This window comes from Tamandua tetradactyla, chromosome 13 (genome assembly GCF_023851605.1).
Source record: "Tamandua tetradactyla isolate mTamTet1 chromosome 13, mTamTet1.pri, whole genome shotgun sequence".
Taxonomy (NCBI): Eukaryota; Metazoa; Chordata; class Mammalia; order Pilosa; family Myrmecophagidae; genus Tamandua; species Tamandua tetradactyla.
In genome coordinates, this window is record NC_135339.1 from 78919964 (window position 1) to 78944021 (window position 24058).

The following is a 24058-nucleotide window of genomic DNA, read 5'->3' on the forward strand; positions in this document are numbered from 1 at the left end:
TTTGCTGGCTTCTGGGTTTTATGGCATGCTGAAAAGCCTTACCAGTTAGGGTTTTTCTGTTTTTTTTTTTTAAGCAACCTTCCATATTTTCTTCTGATTCTTTTATGGTTTCATTTTTACATTTGAATAGTCAGTCCTTCTGAGTGTATTTTGGTATAAACAATGACATAAGAGATTGACTCTTTTTTCTTGATGGCTGGCCAGTTGCTCCAAAATCATTTATTGATTTAAAAAAAATTCCATTCATCTGGGAAGAAAATGGAATTCGTTAATGTGAAACCTGAATTCTAGTTTTATTTGGGAGTGATCTAACTTAATTTGTTCTAACTAGATTCATCTGATCTCCTTTTATGACCACAAGAAAATTTCCTAATTCACTGGGCCTCTGTTTCCTAAAATGTTACCAATAGAATCCTACTAGGGAATCACAAGAATAATGAATAGTGCCTATAAAATCATAAGATGCTGAACAAATATTCCTTGGTGGTACTGGGCCAAGGGGCACAGGCTTCCTGGTCTCATTCCTTCCTAGCTTTGTGACCTTGGACAAGTTACTTAACCTCTCTGAGCCTTAGTTTTTTTTCATCTTCATTCATGGGGATAATAATCCCTACATCTTGGGTTGTTGTGAGGACCCGTGAGGTGGTGCATGTGAGGTTCTGCATGGTTGCAGGCAGAGTGTGTGCCCAGTCCATGCAGAGGGGTTCCAGAACAGAAGTGACTGTTCCACAACAGGAAGAACACTTGATAAAGGAGAAGAAGCAAGAAGTGGAATTAGGTAGGAGCCGGGTGGATTCCAGAGCTCATGCCAAGCCACGGGGGTCTCCAAGGTGGGAGACACTTACCCAGAAGGTCCCCCATCCCTCACCCTGGCAGGAAACCGAAAGCTGGAAGGCCTGGAACAGGTCTCAGTAGCTCACCTGGTCAGCCAGTGCTCCAGCTCGCCCCCTGGTAGTTCTGCAGGTGCCTGTAACCCCAGGGGCTGCCCAGCCAGACCTATATGCCTGCCCTCACAAGGTCAGGGCCAGTGGGACCCGTGAGGCTCAGGTTTCTGGCTTTCCTTCTTGAGCCAGGTACTGCTGCTCTGCCGTCTTCTTTCAAGGCCAATGATGGGCCTAAGGCTGTGCGAGGACCTTGGGGGGGGTTGGAATCGGTCTCCCCCAGAACAGCAGTTTCCAATGGTCTCCGCCCACACATGGCCTCACACTTGCTACCCACAAATGTGCCCGCTCCTTTGTGGGGCCCCAGGTGAATAAATGGGCTGGTGCCACTTTCGGCATCGGAGGTGGGGGGGGTAGGGTGTGCGTGCTGAGCCGGCGTGGGGGTGTTCACTATGCAGTTCCTAGGACCCTGATTCATCCGCTGAGCTCCAGAGAATGGGAGGCAGCTGGCCCAAGGAGCGCTCCCTTGCTTGCACACAGAAGCCTCTATTCCTGGTGGAAATGAGCTAGTGCAGTTCAACACCCTGGGATTTTTGTTTCATCCCCCCTTTTCCCTTTCCTTTCCTTTGTATTCTCCAAATTCTTTTTCTTACAGCCCTACACAGCATTCAAAATCTTCACCCAGTACAGCCAAATAGGTCCTGGTCTGAGACCCTCTGACCTTCCAGAGCTCAATAAAACTATAACCCACAGGGCAGGGAGTGTCCTCAGGCAGGTGTCAGGTGAGGCCATATTACACCCTTGCACGAATGTCATCACGTTTCAGTAACATGTTTTTTTCCCATCTATTCCCATTCTAACTGTGCTCAGCATGTTTACAATGTTTTGGGGATTCAAGATCATGAGTGTCATTCCAGTACTTACACCAGGCCCCACAGAGCGACCCATCAATTTCTGGGATCAGGCCTGGCACCAGTATTTTATACAGCTCCCAGGGGATGTTCAGCCAAAGTTGAAAATTATTGCATACATATTTCCCTCCAAAAGTTTGCAATGACTCTCTCTAATCTTTACGCGCACCAATTCACATAGAATGCTGTGGGGGTTGTACATTCAGCCTCTGGAGTAAGGCTGAGCTGGGTTAGAATCCAGCTTTGTCTCTTTCTCCCTATGTGTGGTGTAAGGACTGAAGTCAAGGTCCAAATATTAGGTGCTGCCTTGATAGCTGGTGAAATCAGGACAGCCTCAGATGGCCTGTCAGCTCCCCTAGGGACGCCCCTCCCACAGATAAGGTCCTCTCCTTTGCAAGGAGACCGGACTCAGCTTCTCCTTAGCCCTGAAAAGCGGGTCTTGGTTCCCTGCCAGCCCACGGAATTATTCAAACAAGCCCCATCCTTCCACAGGAACTAGGGGACAAAGGAACCGGGGGTGGGGTATCAACCTTTTGATACTACAAAGCCTGCCTTCCCCAGCCCTGGGGGTTCACCCTGTGTCCTGAGTGCGACCCTTGGGGGGCCCTGCATGGAGTGTGGTGTCTGTCTCCGCCCCCCCCCACCCCCCCGTCCCCAACTGTGAGTCTATGTGGCTAGTAAACTACTGTCCATCCCACCTGTCCGGTGTCAGATGTCCTGCGTTGGGCCCTCCCCATAACCCTAGGGCGGGAATCCCTCCTTCACCTGCAAATGGGGGGAGCAATTAAAACACTGCGAACTGGGCTAAAGAAGAAAACATGCAAAGCACTTCATACGGTAGCTGGCGCATAATAAACAGTCAGAAAAGGAAGCAGGAAGGGCTGGCAGAGGTGAGTTATCCTTTAAGAGCAGCAGAGATTCCAGAGGCAGAAAGAAGAGATAGGCCACAGCTGCAGAGAACGTGTTAGAAATGGACACAGCAGACAGAGGACCACTATTCAGAATTCAAAAGTTAAAGGACAACCCAGTAGAAAAATGGACAAAGAATATGAGCAGAGAGTCCACAAGAAGAAACCTGAATAAAAAGTAAATATGTTTGAAGTTCAACCTCACTAAGCAGTCAGGAGAATACAGATTAAAGCAAGGACCAGATGACCAACAGTGTAACTGTAGCAATTAAAAATAATGGGGGGGTGGAAAGCAAGTGTCAAGAGTATTTCAATCAGATACAGAAATTACCTTTATATGTATTTTTTATTCACAAAATACCAGGTATATGGTATAAAATGCCGAAATGACCTAGAAGTTCATTCAGAACTCTTCTTTATCAGTAATATCATTTTTATTTTTCATTACAAAAGGATCTGAAGAAAATATGTAGAAGGACCATCCTTGCTAATTCCAGGCGGTGGTTACAGTGATGTTTGGCACTATTATTTTTTCTTAGTTTTAAGTCGTTATCCAAATTTAAGAGAAAGGGGACAAGCGACAGGGAGAGAGAGCCTGGGAGGGCTCCCGGTGTGCCCGCACTGAGGACGTCGGCCACTTTGAGAGTGCAGGACACGTGGGGGTGGGAGGGGTCTCTGGTTAAAGGGACTGGGTGGGTTTCTGAGGCTGACTCTTCCTAAAATGGTCCTCTTTATTTTGGATTCAAATTTTGGTTTTTCTGGCACTGTTCCTAAGACACACAGCAAAAGCCTCGCCTCCTCTTTCTCTGGGTCACTGTGCTTGTGACACCAAACCCTCCATCTTCAGACTCACCCCTCGTCCCGGAGTTACACTGTCATCCCTGTGCAAAAAGGCGCTGCTGATGAGGACCAGACCCAGCACATGGGAGCCACCCTGCTGAGCCAAGCAAGACCACTGGTATAGGCAGCTTTAGTCCTCACATTCGCCTGCCCCAGCACAAACCACATAACTCCCCAAAGAGCCCACTAAATCAAGATGCTGATGATAAAAGTGTAATAAAAAAAAAAAAAAACACCTCTGTTAGGAATCAGGCATCTGCATCCAGTATTCTCAGCCTTCCTGGGAGAAAAATGACTGCTTTACAAAGCTATTTCATAAAATGTTATGTTAAATGAACAACAAATTACTTTTTTCTTTTACTAGCTTTTAATGCTAATGGTACCATTTATTTCTGACCTTCAGAAATATGAGTTATTTTAAATGACAACATAAAAAGACTTTTTGTTTGAAAACACAAGCTACTTTAGACTGCATATCATTACCTATAAGTATAGAGTGTGCATGCATCATTCATTTCAGCATCCCCAATTTTATCTAACTGGTATATATTTCACTTGACATTTATTATTCTCCTGAATACGTGTCAAATTCCTTAATGATAACTCTGAAAAAGGCATAGTGCTCAGTATATATAAATTACATTTGCTACCATATAATCAGCGTTATCTATTAGAATGCTATTTGTGACAAATCGTGTTCAAAATAAAATTTGAATTGATTTTCCTGTTATTTTAATATTGCGCCACTCACCTCAAGCCTTTGATTGAATCTTAAACACTTTAATGGTCTTTTTTGTTTGAAGCGGATCAGAAATGGAGTTTGTGCTATTCACAAAGCTAAAATAATTTGTAAAACAACAAAATCAGATCTCAAAAAGCATCTTTATCTTCAAGCCAGGGGAATACATTTGGTAAAGCTATCGTTACAGTGTACACAACTTACAAACGGAAGCCTCGCCTGCACGCTTAATTTCTATGTATCCACTTTCATCTAAAATTTTCACTTTAATGCAAGGTATGAAAAGCCTCTACAAGCCCTTTGTTTCTGTCTTGTCTTTTGAGCAATTGCAGGCTCTCCCCAGCTCTTAGGAGCGCCACTCATGCTTGTCCATCTCCCCGTGGGGAGAGGGTTCGGGCTGCGTTCTCAATGCAGGGTCAGGTTATCAGCTGCTTTAGGGCGTCTCTAAGGCGGGTGCTTTCTTGGCCAGTATTGCTTAATATATCACTCAACGGCTAAATCCTGGCTGCTATCATTCCTTTGGGGGTAATTTATGGTTGAATACAAGGTCTGTAAACCAGGACCTGCAGGACACCTATTTTTGTACTGCCCTTAAGCTAAAAATGGCTTTTACTTTTTTTTGGTTTTTGCCTGGGCAGGCATCAGGAATCGAACCCGTGTCTCCGGTACGGCAGGTGAGAAGTCTGCCTGCTGAGCCACCATGGTTTTTACATTTTTAAACAGGTTGAAAGAGAGTAAAAGAAGAAGATCTCATGACACATGAAACTTGTATGAAATTTAAATTTGTGTCCTTAAGGTTTAGAGGAAACGGACACATGCATTCGGTGACATAGTGTTTATAGTGTTTCCTGCTAAAAACAGCAGAGTTGACGAGTTGTGATAGAGACCACATGGCCCACAAAGCCTAAAATGTTTACTACCTGGTTCCTTTCAGAAAAATGTTCTCAGCCCCTGGTTTAATAGAAGGATCTTAGTAACTTCTGTCCTTTAATAGGAGTTGGGGAATTCCAAGCAGGAGGCTGAGTGCTCGAATCCAATGCTGCATTTATGACAATAAATCTGATAGAAGGGTGTTTTAGGCATACAAGCTAAAAGGCCCCCAAAGTATTCATAAACAAACAAGATGGGGAAAAAAATACAACAAAAGAAAACGAAACAACCCCAGCTTTCACAAAGCTGCAGATGTGATAAATGCATACAAGAACTATTATAAAATTACATGGGAAAAAAGCGGGGGGGGCAGGCCATGATGGCTCAGCAGGTAGAGTGCTCACCTGCCATGCCAGAGACCCAGGTTCGATTCCCGGTGCCTGCCCACACACAAAAAAAATTACATCAGAGATACCCTGAGACAAATAGGTTGAGAAATATTTTAAACATTCACAGAAATTGAGTGGAAGCAAATGGAACAGTTTTCAGGAAAACCTGCATCAGACAAGGGCTCTGTGACCGGCTGTGATGGATGCCCAGTCCTGGGGCCCAAGTGTAGGGCTGGGGAAGGCGGGGGCCAGGAGAGAAGCCAGGAGGGGGAGCCTAGGGAGAGCTGCCTCTGTGTGACCCTCAGGACAGGTATCCATCAGGACCAGTGCCTGAAGGAACTTGAGGCTGGGTGCCAGGCTCCCCTGAACCACAAAGACCAGTTGCCCCTTCCTGACGGTGCCCCAGGTTGGTTAGGGAAATACTCTGAGTCTTTGGGCATCGTAGAGAAATTCACCTTGGGTCCAAGCATGGACATGGGCTTTTGTTGGGGAAATATGGTCTCATTTGGGGGGCCAGTTTTGGGGGGTACCATGTTCCTTTTGGAAGTCTGAATTCTGTAGGCTCAGAGGGTGGTGTACCCCACTTTCTCTCAGTGTCCATTCCTATCAGCTGAAAGGAAGAGGCCAGCTGCCTAGGAGAGGTGGGACGGGGGCTCTGCCTGCACAGGTCGGTTCACCTAATAAAAGTTCGTGCTTATGGAGTGCTCCCCGGGGGGGGCAGACGCCAACAAAAACTTCTCTCATTATGGAGGAGGTAATTTGTTCAAGGAACGCAGAGGCCTTCTGGGAAAGGAGGAACCAACACTCTAGCTCTTGAAACTCTGGAAAAAAGAGTTCCACCTCCTGAAAACCTTGGGGTGAGACAAGGGCCTGATTGAATCAAGTCTAAGAACAGAGCAGGAAGTTGACGGCATCCAGTCTCTATTCTTGGTTGAACTCTTTAACTTTTGCTTTTTATTTGTTATTTTTTGGTTCCTTTCTAGTACACCCAGTCTTCACCCTAATTGAACTTTTTATCTTTTTTTAATTTAATTATTTTTGCTCTTTTCTAATGTGTCCAGTCTTTATCTTTAATTGAACTTTGAAACTTTTGTTTTATTTTAATTTCTTCTTTGCTGTGCCTACTATGTACTCCAGAAAAGTCATGTTTTAATCTGATCCAATCTTGTGGGGGGATTGATTTAATCCTAAATCAATATTGTAGGGTGGAAATTTTTCATTGGCTTATCTCCACAAAGATGTAACATGTCTAATTGTGGCTGTGACCTTTTGATTATATGGAGGTATGACTCCACCCATTCAAGGTGGTAGTAGTTTACCAGAAGCCTTTAAAAGGAGAAACATTGTGAAGAGCGAGCAGATGCAGATGCTTGGAGAACAACTGCTTTAGAGCTGACAGAGACACAGATGTTTGGAGATGTATGGAGTGCCGACAGAGAGAGCAGATGCCTTGATGCAGAGTCCAGCAGACGTCGCCTCCTGCCTTCCCATGAGATGCTAAGCAAGCCAGAACCCAGAGTTGTGTCCTGGAGGAACTGAGTGAAGGCTCACAGATGCTTCGAGAGGAAAATACTGGCATCAGACGTGAAAGCAATGAACGAGGAACAAGGACCAGTGGATACCAGCCACATGCCTTCCCAGATGGAGGAGGTGTTCTCGTAGTGGAGGTAACCTCTTGCAAGGCACCTTAATTTGGATATTTTCACAGACTTAGGATTTTAACTTGCAACTTATTAAATTCCATTTTTAAAAGCCATTCTGGCAGCTTTAATAAACTAATACAGTTCCTCTCCAGGGCTTTCAGTTGTGTTCAAACTGGAAACATCCAACTATGAGTTGGATGCCTGCAAAATACTGTGCTAGATCCTTTGTGTGCATTATCTCATTTAATTCTCCCAGATAACCTCGTAAAGAAGTTAATACTATCCACATGATAAAACTGAAGCTTGGAGCTGGTAATTCTTTTGCTCAGCAGTTATGTGGCAGAAACAGGTGTGAGGGGCCCCAGAGCCCAGCTCTCCACAACTCTCACCCCATTACACTGCGGCCATCGTGCTTATTAGGGTTTTGCTTGTTTTCTTTCTGAGCCAAATTAATGTTGAAACCTGACTTATTTAGTAGGAGTTCATGTTACTGTGACAATGGCCACAGAGGAGCCTTGTAGGACACAGGGGTGTGGCATGATGGTTAAATACACAGATTCTGGTACCAGAGTGCCTGGGTTCAAATCCTGGCTCTGCCACCTGTTTGCCTCTGTGACACTGAGCAAATGACTCCACCTCTGTGTGCCTCAGCTTCTCCATCCATAAAATGGGGAAATGATTATACTAATTAAATAAGCTATTGTAAATATGTTATTATAGAAGCAAGCCTTCTATCCTCACGAGCCACTCCTGTTGTTTTTAACATTGGCTATTGATGCCGGTTCTGCCTCACAGGGTGGAATCCCAGGAAGGAAAGTGCAGTGGTGAATAGAGCGCTCACCTGGTGAGGGCCCAGGAGTCCTGGGCTCCAAACCGTGTTCTGGCAGTCACTCACTGTGTGGTCTCAGAAGTGTCAGCCCCACCACAGGTCAGCTCCTGGAGCTTCTCCCAGGTCCCAGGTCCGGGTCCGCCCAAGTAATTAATACTGATAATTAATTATAATTCGCAATATTCACTGAGCAGTTTCAGCCAATGGGCCAGATTTAGCCTGACTAATCCCCTCTTCATTCTCACACCCCCTTACAGGGGAGTCCCTGTTGTTATCCTTATTTTACAGATCGGATTGGGAGGCTCAGAGGGGTTAAACACAGCCCCCAGTGGCAGACAGCCTGCAAACAGCAAGCGGTCCCCAGGCTGAGCTCAGGGAGCCCGGCTCCTGCCCACGTGCTCCAGGGCACCGAAGGAGCCCTTACAGCCGGGCGCTGTCCTGTCTGGAGCTGGGCTGCTGGCTCCTCCGTGGGCTGCCCGGGCAAGGGACAGAAGTGAGAACTGGGCCCCCGTGTCCCGACGCCCGGCCTCCAGGGGACCGCTTTCTCACCCAGAACGCGAAGGAAGTGATCCCCCAAAGAAGCACTTCCATTGCTGCAGAGCTCAGACCATCCCGATGGAAATTCCAGTCGCCAGGCCACCAGACAGCGTACAAATCATATCCCTGCTGTCTTCAGCATTTCCAGACCCGGGGAGTTTTGTCCTATCAGGTAATTGTTTTTTAGTGGCAAGAATGAGCTCATTACGGATGCAGCTCGTGCTAATAATGATAATTTGCCACACATTAAAACCACTTCTTGGCCTCTTCCTCCCCTATCCCCGACAAACGATGCCCCAGAAATTATAGGCTAGGGGGAAACGGAAAAGATAAGTATTAAGGGAAAGAATTGCGATGCGGAACTGCTTCAACAGAAGGATTTCTCCAGATCTGCATGTTGAACTTGGTGAGCTTAATCACAAAGTTGCAGAAGAATTAGATAATGTTAAAGAATTTCTAATTGCTTACGTTCCCTTTCGTTACCTCTGTTAGTGAATTGTTGTAGTTTTAAAGCATGAACTGTATTTCAAAGTTTGGTACAGAATGAATGAATCAATGACTTAAATATTGATGCACAATATGATCCCGCGGAAAAGAGCAAAATGAGGCCATCCGCAAGGAGTGACTTCACTGGTGGCACCGCGGTTAATTCCCTGGCAAAGAGCTCTTCAGCCCAGAGCAGTCACCGGCAACCCCCACAGGTTGGGGAGAGGGGACCAGGCAGAGTGTCTTCCGTGTCACTCATCCCAAAGGGCTGGTGGAGCTGCTAAAGGCTGGGCCACTGCACCTTGGCAGGTGACAGGCCTGTCTTATCTCCTAGTGCCCTATCTGGGGGTGGGATTATTTGTCCAGTGTCTCAAAAACGCCAGAAAAAATTCAGATTACTCCCGAAGCTTCTCCCTAGCCTAAGAAAAGAATATCAACTGCCTTCTATCACAATGTGGCTTTTTTCTTTAAAGATATTATCTCCCTAAAATATTAAAATATATTGTAATTGATTCAATATATTTCCTCATTATGCAAGCAATACCTGTTGGCTGTGGAAAACTGGAAAAAAAGCACAGATAAGTTAAAAATCACATCTGATAACCACTCTTAGCTCCCTCTACCCTTTTCTTCAAATAAAAAAACAGGATTACTGTGTGTGTGTTTGTGTGCACATACGGATTGGCTGCTATAGTACAGTTTTATAACCTGCTTTTTTGACGTCCTGGATTCTGAATATTTTTCCGAAAATGGTATTCTTCTATTACATCATCTTTAAATAGTGGGATGGCCTGAAGTTTTGCACCCATGTTCCTTGGGGTTTGTGTTTTTGTTTTGTTTTGTTTTGTGTAATAATGACCCTTTACCTACATCCCTGATGGTTTCCTTAGATGAGTATGCTTAATTATTTCTTTGCCAGGGACCTTCTGGCTGTCTGATGCAACCTATGGACCTCTTCTCAGAATAATGTTTTCAAAAGTATAAAATAAAATACATGACATTGCAAAGGAAACAAATTATACTGAATTATTTTATCAAAATATCAAAAAGAACAGTTTGAGAATAGCTGTAGTTCTCTATCTTGCTACTACTATAATTACAAAGGAGTGATGGCATTAGCATTATTTCAAGCTACTTGGAACAAATGTCCTATGTTATGGAAAGATCTGTGATTTCTATTTGATAACGTGACAGGTACTGCTGTGGTTTTTTGCCTACATTCACGATGGAAGAAATATTAAATTTCTCCTGGAGTTGATTGAAAAGAAAGATGCAACTTCTTCTCACCAAAGAATCTAAGTTCTCAAACCGCCTGACTTCTATCCACGGAAACGCGGAGGTCCTGAGAACCGGGTAATAATTCCTGCCTTGGGAAAAACTCCCAGAAGTAGCTTGCTGAAGATTTTGGCTCTGCTTATTTTTGAGCGTTTTGATGTGTTGGGTCTCATGGTTCCGAGAAGCTGCTATTGACTTCTGCACGCTGGGAGCTGACAGTTGAGTCAGAGAGGGTGCCTGCCAGTGCCAAGAGGACGTTAGCTGGTGTCTGTCAGCTGGGCTGTTTGGGAACCGAAATTCTGAAAAAAGAAGGTTGGAGTTGGGGAGGGGGAGGGGTGGGGGCTCTGTACCAATGTCGGGGACCCGCAAGCCACGCCCCAAGATGATTGACGGGAGTGACGCAGTCAGGGGGCGGGGCTAGGGCTTTAGAGGAGAGCCAGGTCTGGCCAGACCAGGTTCTTCCCCTGAGTAAGAAGAGTTGGGCCCCGCCCTGACTTTCCTCAAGGTCAACATAGCCTGCAAAAAAATACCCTGCATAGACCTGTAATGTGTGAGAAGCATCCTTTTTATTCCGACCACAATGAAAGGTCTAAATTAATTTGCATCATGAACCTTCTTGCTATGGTCTTCGTCATTAATGACATGCCCATTCATTGCCAACTGCTCAGGGTGCAGGCAGTAATTAGAAGGATTCTTCAGCTATGAAACCTCCCGGTCACCCGAGGGGTGCGGGTGGAGGGCCCATCCTGATGTAGAGCAGCAGGCCCCTGAGCTCTCCTTAGGGCTCCTCATGCTTCGGAAGCCTCAACGCTTCTAGCCTTCTGTATACTTGGCTGAGGAGAGTGGTTCCAGATAAACCTTTCCACTGCACGATACATTTGGCTTCTGGGCAAAGCCACACGTCAGTGGAGGTCTGGAATCTTCTCTCAGGGGTCTTTCAAGGGTAGGACAGCTTCCATCTGGAAGAGAAACCATCTGCATGAGGTGCAGGCCCAGCTAAGCAGAAAATGGTAAGAGGAAAAGAGAGTCCTTCCTTGCCTGGAATGGAGAAATCTGGATACTTTGGCAGAAGCCCATCGTGCTGTAAAATTCTGGGAGGAGGAGGAGGTTGTGTGGAGCTAATGCCATATATTCTAAAGCAAGAACAAAAGTCACAGTATTACTCCTTTGTTTCAATAATAAAAAGAAATATAAACTATGCAGGTGCCATGTCAGCACCGTCTATTTCCAATCCTTACAACTGTCTGAAAGATAAGGATAATCATCCCCATTTTACAAAAGAGAAAACTGAGGCCATGAGAGCCAACATCCTGGTGTTCCCTGCCATTTCCCTCCCCTAGTACTCTAGGGAGCCTCCAGCCCATCCTGCCCTGCCCTGGAAGAAAAATCTGGAGCCCAGAGAGAGGAACTGGCCTGCCTTATGTCATACAGCAAGCAGTTTCAGAGCTGGACTAAATCCCAAGCCCTGCTGGTCTGATTGCTGTTTTTGACTCCCAGCTCCTCCCTGTGGATCAGCCAAGACCACAGGGCGGGCTGCTGGGGAATGCTGGGGCATAGGTGGGGAGTGAAGGTGGCTGCCTATTGGCAAGTACTGCAATTGCAAACAAAGCCCCTTCCATGAAACAAATCAGACACAAAAACAGTCCATCCAAGCACTGGGATCGAGGTACCTGGTAAACCCCTAGCCCATGTGCTGCTCATCTCTCTTGTTCTTGTTACCTCTGGGTAGGACCTGATACAGACTTACTCCTCATACGGCTTTAGGTGTGCCCTCTTACTCTGCTCCACAATGTCCAGGAAGTCCCTGTAGCAGTTTCTGGCCATAACAGTGTACCGCGTGGCACAGCCAAGCTCAGTGACCCTGGCCCTTGGCAGGTAGCCCGCCCAGCCAGGGATGGGGGGCTCCTCAAGAGGTTTCTTTATGTATTTGGATTCTGTGAAGAGACATCATGGTTAAGGGCTTTGTGCAGCTACACAGTGGGTAGCACCCCCAAGTTAGCTGGCACCCCAACAGTTAGCCCATGGTGAACCCCCACTCCTGCAGGTATACTAAGGGCAGCTACCACTGGTTGATTCTCCATCCCAGCCACCTTGGAAGGGGCTTGTATATAGAATCTCATTTCATTCTCCTGCAAACTGTGAGAGGCCGGGACCACTGCTACACTGCTTCCTGGAGGAGGGGAATGAAACCGTAAAGAAGACACGAGAGAGGGCCAAGGTCACACTGCCAGGAAGTGGTAGATCAAGGATCCAAGGAAGGTCTCTCTGATTCCCAAGTTCTTGCTCCTAATCAGATGCCGCTTCTTTCTCAGACTAATGAAAAAGCTTCCACCATTGGTCTGCGACTGTTCACAGAAGGGAATCAAGAGAAGCTTCTGGGTTAGGAGACAGCACACCAGATTCACCTTTGGGAAGCTGACTTTGGGCCATGACTGAATCTGGCTGACTGCATGACCTCAGGCAAGTCACTTCCCTATTCTGAGCCTCAGTTTCACACTGGTGAGATGAACAATGATCGTCCAATCTGTCTCCTCCAATTGCTATAAGTATCAAATCAGGTCATGAGTCCCAGGGCGCCAGAGGTGGAAAGAACCCAAGGGACATCTAGGATTTAGTCTATCCCTCCCTGCCTCAGCTGAAAAACTGGAGCCCAGAGAGAGGATGCAACCTGCCTTAAGTCACACAGCAAGTAGGCCCAGGGCTGGATTAAATCGCAAACCCTTGGGCCAATGTCTTTTTTAATAGCTTGGAAAATTTTAAGGCACAGGAAACATGTGCGTTATGTGTTCTTAAAAATTTCTATTTCAAACAAAACTGTCCATTACTTTTCCTACAGGCTTTTAGACCTTATAAATCATCCAGGTCAGGCCATTAGGTGGTTGCTTTCTGATTGTCAACATTATACAATCATATCATCATCACCTGTTGTGGTTATTGCGGTTGTTAATCAGTGTCAGATCCCTTCCCGCACAGCAAGAGATGCTGTGTGGAGGAGCTGTAGAATGGGAATAACTACTGATGTCATAGGTTTGTTCTGGGTGATGAATGAAATAATGGTGCCCAGAACAGAGAAAGCAACTAAAAAATGGAAACTACTGATATGGAAGCCGATGCCCAAAAACTTGTTACGCCCTGCCCAGGGGCTCTTGGGTCCCAGCCCAGAACCCTCATCTCTGGGAAACACTCCTCATGTGTCCTTCTCCCCTGGAGACCTTTCCATCTGATTTTAAGAAACGGTGCTTCTCCCTTTTGGGGAAGGTGCATGGGCCAGGAACTGAACCCGGATCTCCTGCATGGTAGGTGAGCACCCTACCACTGAGCCTTTACATTTTGCAGACTTCGGGGGATTTGGAACTGTGCTGGATTTGGTGCTCTCTCTCTCTGTGGCAGCTCCGCTGGCCTGCCATGACCTGCACTTGGGACCATGGGGGAAAGGGGGGCTGCTTCCAGGGGCGTCAGTACCCAGACTCATGGGGTGGTTCTGCTTGTAGTACTGGTGCAGTGTCCGCAGCACTGTCTCCTGGGAACAGATGGGCTTCAGCTTCGGGGCCGAAGCCACTGAGCAGCGAAGTTCCTCCAGCTGGTCTTTATATCGCTGCGTGTTCTCCTGGAAGGTTTTCAGACAGCTGAACATGTCGTCCTCACTGGAGGATCCCTGGCAGCTGAGGTACGGCACAAACCCTGCAAGAGCCGATGTGATCAGAGCCCTTAAGTAAGGGGGGCCAGCAAGGAACCACACCCTGCCTAAATGCCCCAGAATGTTGGCCCACCGCTTGTCACTTCTTCCTGGGCCAGCATCGCTGCACTTTTCCAAAGGCCAATCGTACAAGCGGTCCTGTTGTTTCCACTGTGGCTGAGCCCTCCCAAGCCCCCCCCAAAAAATGACCTTGGAGCTGGGGTGGGGGGGTGCTGGGGGGGAGGCCCATTTCCACAGTGGCGATGGCACTAATAGTCTTTGATAGCAAAGTCCCTGATGTCAGCCTGAATGGCAAATGGGGAAAGCATTTAATGGGCCAAAATGATAGTCTGAGGAGTAATTGAAATTATGCATCTTTTTATAGAGAAGGCTTATTTGCCTTGACACTTCCTAAATGCAATTCGGGATCTTTCTTGTCGGACCAACGGGAAATTGCAGGCTTATTAAAAGCAGAGACCTATTATACAAACAGGTAAATTCATTATCTGCGAGACCCACCCCAAGAACAATTTTTCACCATTTCCCACAAAATAACATATAATCATTACAATTAGTATGGGTAAAACACAACACTTTATTTACACTGGATGCTGAATCCCGAATCCCGAGTACTGAAATACTGTCACAATAAAACCATTTTTTTAAAAAAAAAGAACAGATTAGGAAAAACTGGTTAAGGAATTGGTTTCAAACTGCAAAATAATAATAATAATCTCTCACTACGGGAGTCCAATATTTTTGCCTTTGCCTTTAGGTGAAGAAAACCTGGCTTCTTGGCTGAATGCAGTCACCTTTCTCCCCACACCCTGTGCCCTGCAATAAGCCCCTAGAAGAGTCAAATTGCTGGGCTGATCTTGATGATTTTGGAAGTTCTCCATACACTATCCAGTCTCCCTTACCCTTGGGCAATTAAAAGATCCTCTAATGTCATGGGGTGAGACCACTGAAACCCAGGTTTTTCCACCATCAGGGCCTTCTTTGCTCTGCCTACAGATTTTACATAATTCTGTATGTGCACACACATGGAGGAATCAAGCTACCTTTATTATTGAGTCTTGCTAAGGGTTGGGGCATTTTAGATAGGTTACATAAACTGGCATCTTTAGACCTTATGATAATCCTCTGAAGATTCTATCATTTCCCCATGTAGTGGGTTGAATTATGTCCCCCCAAAGATATGTCCGGGTTTTAACCCTAGTACCTGTATATGTGATGTTATTTGGAAATAGGGTCTTTGCAGATGTAATTAAGACTCTCAAAATAAGATCATTCTGGATTTGGGGCAGACCGTAAATTCAATAACTATTTCCTTAGAACGGAGAGGGAGACTTGAGACACATAGACAGGAGACAAGAGAAGATACATGTGAAGACAGAGGCTGAGAGTGGAGTGAAGCTGCCACAGACCAAGGGATGTGAAGGATGGCCAGCAGCCACCAGGAGCTAGGAGAGAGGCATGGGACAGTTCTCCCTCAGAGCCCCCCAAAGGGACCAGTCCTGTTGACACCTTGACTTCAGGCTTCTGGCCTCTAGAACTGTGAGCGAATAAATTTCTGTTATTTAAATCATCCAATTTGTGGTAATTTGTTACCACAACAAATTTGTAATTTGTTAGCCCTAGGAAACTTATACACTCTTTCTTACAGAAAAAGAGGTGAGGCATAGAGAAGTAACCAAGCAGATCTGAACCCCAGTTTGTCAAAACCCAAAATCTGTACTTGACTGGCCAGTAGGATAATCAAGAGAGGCTGGGCACGCTCAGGATATTTATCATGCACTAGCCACAGCCCCCCCCCCCCCCCCAAATAGCTGTATGTGACAACAGAGGGTCTCTGAGGACCACTAGGCTTGTCACTTACTGAGATATGGCTTGCTCCTTTGCAACTCAGAAGCCTGGGGAGAAGGAGCCTTCAGGTAGAGTGACCAGATGACCTGGTTTTCCAAAGGTGGTACATTTCCCATGATGCAGGACTTTCCATGCTAAAGCCAAGATGGTCCTGGGCAAACCAGGATGGTAGGTCACCCTCCCTTTAGGGTACACAGGGAGGAATGGGACCATGAGAACAGCCCTTGTACCCGATTTAAGAAAGCCCAACTTGGGGTGAAGGATGGAGCGTCAACTTATATGTGTCTCTATCCTCAGAGCAACTTGCCCAAATTCTATTCAACGGGCACTAACTGAGAGCCTCCTGGGTACCAGGTAATTCTGCAGGACACGTCACTACTTACCACTGTAGCCTGGGGTGATCGGCATTTTTCTCATGAAGGTCTTGGAAGACTCCATACTTTTGCTCTCTGTTAATGAAGGGAAGAAATATCTCATCAAACGTCCCTCCTCAAGTATTTTCTGCATATGAGCAAGAAGAGCCCTTGGGAGTAGAATGACCTTGCCAGAGGTTTGGACTGAGGCAGCACCGACTGGTTTCCAGTAAAATAGAAAACCAATGACCTGAGTACTTCTCCTTCCACATTAACTTAGACAGCAGGTGTGCAGATCATTCCCCACCAGCTGTCCCCCTCCCCCTGAGGGCCTCCTCGTATCTGCCAGCTTTCCACCCATCCACTCATTCATCATCCAAACATCATTCATTTATCATCCACCCAACAACTGCGAACTGCACACACACACTGTGGTCACAAACCATGCATACCCACATGGTTTGGGCATATAAAGATGAGCAAGAGCTAGGAGGCCCTAGGAAAGGTCCATGAAGCTTAGGGAAGGGGAGAGACAGGGCATCTTCATCCCCAAAGACCTTTTTTTTAAATCTAAGTGGAATTGGGTTGCAGTGGTTCTCAACTGGGAGGCAGAGGAGGTTCTCCCCTCCCCAGGAACATTTGGCAATGTCTACAAATACTTGATAGTCACACAGGGACTGGGTTGGGGGGAGGGGATTGCTATTGGCATTTGGTGAGTAGAGGCCAAGGATGTTGCTAAACACCCTGCAAGGAACAGGCCAGGCCCCCACAACAAATAAATATCTCACCCCAAATATCAATAATGCTGAGGTGGAGAAACCCTGGATTGGACGACCTTCTGGACTGAGGGTATCAGGAAATCCAAAGAACACTGTCATGGAACCACAGTGGGTGAATAGAGGTTGGTGGTGGGTCCATCCAAGCACCATTTTATGTGGGTCCCGTCTTCCGAGTGAGACTCCAAATGGCCTGGGTTCTATATTTGGCTTGTGTTGCTGCCACCAAGGCCAGATCATCAATCTCCAGTGAAGCCCTGGTGGCCAGGAGCAGCCTGAAGGGTGCAGGGGAGGGCAGCGGCCAATGTTTGGTCAGTAGTGATGGGCAGTCTTTAACCAGTTTGGTGTCACCCAATGAGAACAGTGAGGACTGAGCAATGTCTAGTGCATGTCTAATCCCTGGCCCATGAAAGGGGTGCCGATCCACGCCCCGCTCGCTGTTCATTTATTCCAGATTCTGACCATCGGCTTACCAAATAAGTGCTCTAAGAACTTGCATGCCTCCAGTCATTTCATCCTCTCTACAGCCCCATGGCAGTGCTATTATTATCCCCATTTCCATATAAGGATAGAAATGACCACCCACATTCAAGGAGCATTTGCCATGTGGAGGGAGAACTGCATTACCTTGTTCAGACTCACGGTTCCCATAAGGAGTGGTTCTTATTCTAGTCCCCACTTGACAGATGTGAAAAACAGAGCCCGGACAGGTTAAATGACTCGTTTGAAGGTTCTCACATCCAAGGAGGTCTGAAGATGACCTCTAAAACTCTAGGGGAGGATTCTGTTTCCCAAAGGGATGAGGCTGGCCGGAGAGGTGGGGGGAGGTACGCCTGTGCAGGTGGCCGACTGAGCAGTTGCAGGACACACCCCGGAAGACCTGCCTGGGGGAGGCGGGCAGTGGAGAGCGTGCAGAGGAGGGACCTTGAGGATGAAGCCGGTGTAAAAAGCAGTGACATGGACCCCGCCCAGCCCAACTCACCTGGGCCTGCCTGGCTCCCGGCCCTGCGGCCCTGCGGGCTCCCCAGCCCGGCTGGGTGCTCCGCCCCCGCCCCGCCCCTCCGCCTTTGTGCGCTCACCCGGCGTGGGGGCGGGGCTGGGTGGGGGATCCGCGCCTTCGCCTTCCACAATCCCCCCCCCCACCCCCACCCCCCCGGAACCGAGCCACAGGAGGTGAAGGGGCAGACAGGGAGGGGCCTCTGAACTGGGAGCCGAAAGGGGTAGGGGGAGCCAGGGAAGGACTGGTGACCATGGGAAGCTTCCAAATAAAGGCCATTCCATGAGCTTACCACCGCCACCACTCCTTTCTGCCTCTGGTTAAGAAAGGTGGGATTCCCAGGGTGGCAGGTGTTGGAAAGGGACAGAAAAGGGACACCACACTGGAGGAAGGGGTGTCAAGGGGAGTTGATTCATCACACTTTCCACACCTTTCCAACCAAGGGAGGCTGGTGCCCATTTTCATTGATGAGCCTGGTCCCCTTTTGAAACCCACCAAGTTGTCCAGTGCATGAACCAGGGAGAGGAAGGGAATGGCCCCTACACACTCCTAGCCCCAATTGTTCCATTTACAGACAAGGAAACTGAGGCTAGGGGGCAAGACGACTGTCAGGGGCACTACTTTCCAATACCCATTGATTTCTTTACCACACCTTCTAACTTCCCTTACCTCTGCTGTCCTTGGAATTGAACTTCAGTTAAAGGCTGGTGGTGCCAGCCATTTAGGAAGAAGCCATTTGTACTCCCTTAGGGCCGCCCAGAAGCTTCTAGAGCCAACTCTGGAGGGTGATCCAGATGCTAGAGCATGGAATAAATCCAAGGCTGTAGACAGAGCCAGTCAGCGTGGTATGCCTGCTAGGATGCCAGGACAGGTCACCAGCCCCAGGCCTTCTGCTTTTGTGTGTGACCTTCATCTGAAGGTTCAGTGGGGTTGACATTGGCCACCCCAGCCTATCTGCTTGCTCTCCAACTAGATTGCTTTCTTCTGCCTTGCAGAGAAAAGGGACGCCATGGACATCGATGGAGCCTTGGCTCCCAGTCAATGAGGGGGTCAATGTTGTTGGGGGAATGACTGTTAATAAATCTGACAACACATAGGAAAGGACCTGGAAATCTATCTCTATTTGAGACGTCGAGGAGGAGGTCTGTAATGATCTGTCTATAATTCTACTTACAATCCAGAGTGCAAAGCAAGATAAAACATAATATTCCGGGCCACATGAGATCCAGAGTTTTGCTTTATTAGATATCCATGAAGACAGAAGTTTTCAGATACAATTCCGCTAAGATGTGAACTGCTGCAAAGTTCTGCGCAGTTTAAATTTATCTTGCTGTGAACAAGATCCCAACGGTTGATATTGTAGAATAGAGTTCTGTATTCCAAGCAGATGAGAGGTGTGATGTTATGGCCGACAACTTTTATTCTAGCCATCCACTTAAGACATTTCCTGGCATAAATATGCAGCTTAATCACAGTTATTACATCTCTGCAATGTGATATTCGATCTTCAACTACTAATGCATTTTGACTCCTGTTTATATTGGTGCATGCGATTCTTTGCTACCCTGGCAATTAACCAGACCTGACTCTAAAAGCTAAACTTGATCTAAATAACATTCTAAGGGTAGGGCAAGCTCTGTAATCTGGACTCATCTTAGCCATCACTCTACAAAAGCACTTGAATATTTCTCCCTCTTTCTAATCAGTCTGCCTTTCAGCATTTATTAATGCCTGCTGTATACAGAAAGGGTAGTTACAAAGGAAATCTTTCACAGTTCCATTTCTAAGAAATGTGAATATCAGGCAATTTGCCAGGGACAAATCAGTAGTGGGTCAAGACAAAGGGCCTTTTAGCAACTTTTTAAGATCAGAAAATAGGCCCAAGCACACTTATCCAGTGCTATTATTCTAGAATATTTTAGTAATGGGGCTAAATTTGGGGGCTTCCTTCTAGGAGTTTGACTCTTGGGGTTGTAATTCTGGGGTCAGAAAAAAGACAAGTAAAATTACCACCCAGCCTCCATCATCTGTTTGCCAACACTGCATATTTTAACCAGCTCATTTAAGTAAGAGAAATTGACAAGGAGACATCCTCAAGACAAGGTGGGAAAGGCGTTACATTAGCCAAAAAAAGAGGGCCCTGAGTATATTACACTTACACTGAATCCAGGAGAAAAGCTGGATTTATGCCCCATCTGATTCCTTCCTTTGGCCCTGGCATACTGAAAACATCACCTGGTGGACCACACTTTCCCCTCTTCTGCTTTGTCCCAGAAGGAGAGGTGGGCTCCCTGCCACAGGGATGCAAAGCGTTTTCATGGTTTTTTTCTGCATAGGCACATTGCTTACAGAACCAGAATGCTTAGCTCTCAAAGACCGGACAGGAGAATCAATACATCATTATGCTCTTTTACATAGAAACTGTGAACCTTTAGGAAGGATGTTCATTTAGGAGGGTCTGACGAAGCTGCTGATCCAAGTGGCCCACTTGCTCAATGAATATCTGACCCTGGCCACCTCTGTCCGATGGTCACTCTTGCACACATAGTCCACAGCTTGGTATGGGAACAAATCAATGATTAGTGAGCACAATTACAAAACCAGACCATGGAAAACAAAGAGCAGCAACGTCATCAACCAAAATCAAAGAGCATTTTTCTTTTCCCTTGTTTACAAGAAAAGCATATTATAGAAATGAAGACTCTGTACAATATTCTCATATTGTATGTACATAAAATTATATTACTCATAAATGAATTGAAAAGTCTTATTTGTAAAGTATGGCTGGTGACACCAAGGGAAGACCCATAGCATTTGGCTTTTGAAGCAGAGCAGGTAGCGAGAAAGAAAACGCTAGCAAACACACCTTTGAGACTGGATGTGAAATCCCACCGCCAGGTTATGTGGCTGGCATTCTAGTTCTGTGGTTTGCTCACGTTTCAGATTCTAGTTGGGAATTCTGCAGCAGGCAATGTGAAAAAGAAGACATGTTCAAATGGAAATTGAAATGTGGTTTAAAAATCTGCATACCGACTATAATAAGGGGTTTGTGAATTCAACATTCATTCTAAGTTCATTCTCGTTTCCTTCATTATGCCTCCAGTGATTTAAAATCGGAATGAACAAATTCCAGCAGGCGGAAAAGACAGCTCGGAGCAGGTTAGATGGACTGTATGTGAGTTGGATTTTTTATCATTTTTCCTCAGGTGGCTCTGGCTTTGTACAGAGGTGGATGTTACAGCTCAGAGCTACCAGCTGGTTCCTCAGCCGGTCCTGCTCTTAAGCTCCTTTCTTTAATTGTTTCCTCCCCTGGTCCTTCCTGTGGGGGTTAAAAGTGCCAGTACCAAGCCAGGTGGGGACGAGCCCCACCCACCAACAAGGCAAGGTATAAGAGCATCAGTCCAGGGACAAACCCGCACCCTAAGGGAATGCTAAGGCCTGGGGGGTCCAGGCTGAGGTCTGTGCTTCAGCTTTCAACACACAATTTGGTGGTCCCCATGCTTTGGCCAACCACAGTCACCTGTGGGGTATATGACAAGGTGGATGCCGGGTCCCTATCTCCAAGATTTGGCTTCAGTTAGTAAAAAGGATGGGAACCCAGAATCTGTTTTAACAAGCACCCAGGCAAATGACATGCAAGTGATCCACAGACCAGCTTGGAAAAAACGCTGGCTTAGCTCATCAGGTACAGAACTACAAATTCTTTTCAGGTAGACTTTACAAATGCAAGATTTTAGTAAAACATAGAACAGATTCATTTCTCATGTTTCACCAGTGTATTCCTTTTAAAATGTGGGGGAAATTGGCCATAACTCTTGGAGAAGGGGAGGAAGTAGGGAGGAAGGCATTGTTAGGGGAGCAGATACTTTTCAGGCCAAGGGGCTTCGCCCTGAGCTTTGGGAAGTGAAAGACTGTAACTTCATCTTTTCATACCAAAGTGCTACTGAGAGTAACACAAGTTATTTGTGGGTTCAAACACCAGGATTTGGCATTCAGAATTCTATCACAGCATACAATTTGGGACGTTAGTTGTCCTTTAACATCTGTTTCCATCAAAGCGAACTTCTATCTACTGAAAAGCTGAGGTGTCAGCTCTCCTTGCACGAAGCCGCTGGATGAGCTGAGGCCACGGACTACGGTTTTTCTTCACTCAGCCTATCTGGAATTTAAATTTTATGAGAACTTAAAATAGTGCCCAGTGTAGGCAGTCTTCTCCCACCAGCTAAAAACACTCCCAATTCCCACTGAATCACCACTTCTAACCACATGATGATGGAAAGAAATTAACTGCAGATGGATGACTTTTTATATTGATCACCATCCAAACAATTTAAAAGAAAATGTCTCAAAGAGATGAAGAATAATCTCTGGGCTTAAAGAGCTCCCTTCAAAACTAAAAACGTTAACAGTTAAGGGCATCCTAACAACTTAACTGAGGTCTGTTCAAAGCAAGCTCAGCTGTTACTGCAGACATGTACTGATTCCCTTGTCAGTGGGTACCTCTCCACTTTTGCATCTATGAAAACCAGCTGCTCTTCTGGGACATGAGACTTTCCTATTCCCAAACCTCCATCTCAGCTTCTGACAGGCGGTCCGACTCCAGCGTGCCCTCAAAACTCCCCACCTCTCTCCAGCCCGGGGTTGTTCCCATCTTCCCTGCTGATGCTCAGGCGGGTCAATGTCAAGGGTCAAGGTCAGGGCAAGAACAGTCAGGGTCGAAGTCAGCAGATGCAGGTGAGCTGAGTCCAAGGGAGCAGGCGACAGGGAGGGCTGGCTAGTAATTTAAGAAGTCAATGCCCACTTTGACACTCTTCGAGGTGGCGATGTCGATGGCCGTGGCCTTGATCTCGGTGTCCCCAAACTGCATGAGGGTCTGGATCTCCCTCCGGGCAGGCACCGCCGTGCTGCCGGTCCCGCTGAGATCCAGGCGGAGGGTGCCGCACTTCTTCACCCCGGGGTCGGTGATGAAGCTGACGTCGTCGTGCTCGGCGCTGTAGATGTTGATGATGATGACCAGCTGGGAGGGCTTGGCCGGTGTGTAGCTGCGCTTGACCAGCTCGCCGAGGGCCACGGACTGGTCGGCAGAGATGAACTTGTCGAAGACGTCGGTGCACCAGCGTGTGCCGTCCTTCACCAGCAGCTTCTCGGGGGGGTGCTTGCCCTCCACGTAGCGGTTCAGCACGCCCACCCCGTAGGTGAGCGGGGACCGGCGCACCTTGATGACGGCCGGGTCCAGGCCAAAGAGGACGGCGCCCTTGAGGATGGTGAGGCCCACGTCCTGGGGGATGATGATGCGACACTGGTCCCCGAAGGCAGCCTGCACCGCCTGCTGCAGGAGCGGGGCCTCCGCAAAGCCGCCCACCAGGAAGAGGAACTTGACAGTGGACACCTCGGGCTTCTGAAACAGGTCCCCTGAAAGGGAAGGGGTGGGGAGAATGTCCTGTCGCACAAAACCCAGCGGCAGCGGGTGGGTGGCCTGAGCCTGGGAGGGACAGGCAAAGGCGAGCCCACGTGGCCACCTGGAGGTCAAGTTCAGTCTGAAATGGTCAACTCAAAATTTTTGTAGAATTTTAAATTAGGAAGGGAGTCTGCTGGCCAATACTCAGGCACAAAAACCACGGCTGTTAAGCAGACACCTGTTTTATCAGATGGATGATGGTCATTTGAAATAGTAATTTGTTATGCATAAATGAATACTCCTTAAACTCTCCAGAACCTCTGGTTCAACTGAGTACGTAAAGGCAGGCTGATACAGATATTATTCTTTGGCTTTCATAAAAATACCATCCTACCTGAATTGACTTGGTAGGTGAAAGGTGGGAAATGGATGGGCACCTGGTTACCGAAAAAAGTCCCCAGGTAAATCTACCGCATGTCGCTAGGTGAGGACCACTGATGTCACAGGACAACTGCATGGACAGGTTCTGCTGTCCATCATGTACAAGACTTTCCTTTGGTTCACACAACTCCTTCTTCCTTAGCAAGGATAATAATTTCTAATTTGCCCTAATAAAGCAAAGAATCTACATTCCCTGGGGCGTGTCGCTCTAAGACAATATTGCTTTAGAGCTCCCAGATCTCT

The 24058-nt window shown here is 47.0% G+C and overlaps 2 protein-coding genes and 1 long non-coding RNA gene across 9 annotated transcripts in view; 1 reads left to right on the top strand and 2 right to left on the bottom strand.

Annotated features, from left to right (window-relative positions):
- Positions 1 to 10859: 10859 nt before the first annotated feature.
- Positions 10860 to 18037, bottom strand: SPMIP5 (sperm microtubule inner protein 5). 5 transcript variants are annotated; one of them, XM_077126137.1, is made up of 7 exons: positions 17962 to 18037; positions 17607 to 17863; positions 16234 to 16299; positions 13771 to 13989; positions 12056 to 12242; positions 11347 to 11441; positions 10860 to 11267 (listed from the first exon to the last, which is right to left on the bottom strand). In XM_077126137.1, the coding sequence occupies exons 3-7, from the start codon at positions 16286 to 16288 to the stop codon at positions 11122 to 11124; spliced, it is 702 nt and encodes a 233-aa protein (XP_076982252.1). In that variant the 5' UTR covers positions 16289 to 16299; positions 17607 to 17863; positions 17962 to 18037; the 3' UTR covers positions 10860 to 11121. The 5 variants fall into 5 exon arrangements, 4 of the variants coding, with proteins under 4 accessions (XP_076982252.1, XP_076982253.1, XP_076982254.1 ...); XM_077126138.1 differs by having other exon boundaries at positions 17607 to 17657; positions 17962 to 18023; XM_077126139.1 differs by lacking the exon at positions 17607 to 17863 and adding an exon at positions 16992 to 17254 and having other exon boundaries at positions 17962 to 17980.
- An 86-nt stretch (positions 18038 to 18123) lies between these two features.
- LOC143654334 (uncharacterized) lies at positions 18124 to 21152 on the top strand. The gene is made up of 3 exons (XR_013161765.1): positions 18124 to 18152; positions 18972 to 19118; positions 21080 to 21152. It is a non-coding gene; the product is annotated as an uncharacterized LOC143654334 (long non-coding RNA).
- HSPA12A (heat shock protein family A (Hsp70) member 12A) overlaps positions 19196 to 24058 on the bottom strand; it is a 188761-nt gene continuing 183898 nt past the window's right edge. For all 3 annotated transcript variants that reach the window (XM_077126140.1, XM_077126141.1, XM_077126142.1), the window contains one exon: positions 19196 to 23388. In XM_077126140.1, coding sequence (XP_076982255.1) covers positions 22751 to 23388 — 638 coding nt within the window. In that variant the 3' untranslated portion in view covers positions 19196 to 22750. The remainder of the gene's footprint in view (positions 23389 to 24058) is intronic.

Bases quoted from the DNA above. Each gene is read 5' to 3' on its own strand.
- SPMIP5 (XM_077126136.1), bottom strand. From the start codon at position 16,288: ATGGAGTCTTCCAAGACCTTCATGAGAAAAATGCCGATCACCCCAGGC. The intron at 13,990-16,233 runs GTAAGTAGTGAC...CGGCTCTTGCAG, and splicing joins GATCACCCCAGGCTACAGTG to GGTTTGTGCCGTACCTCAGC. The intron at 11,268-11,346 runs GCAAGGAAGGAC...TTTCTCTTCCAG, and splicing joins TCCAGATTTCTCCATTCCAG to ATGGAAGCTGTCCTACCCTT.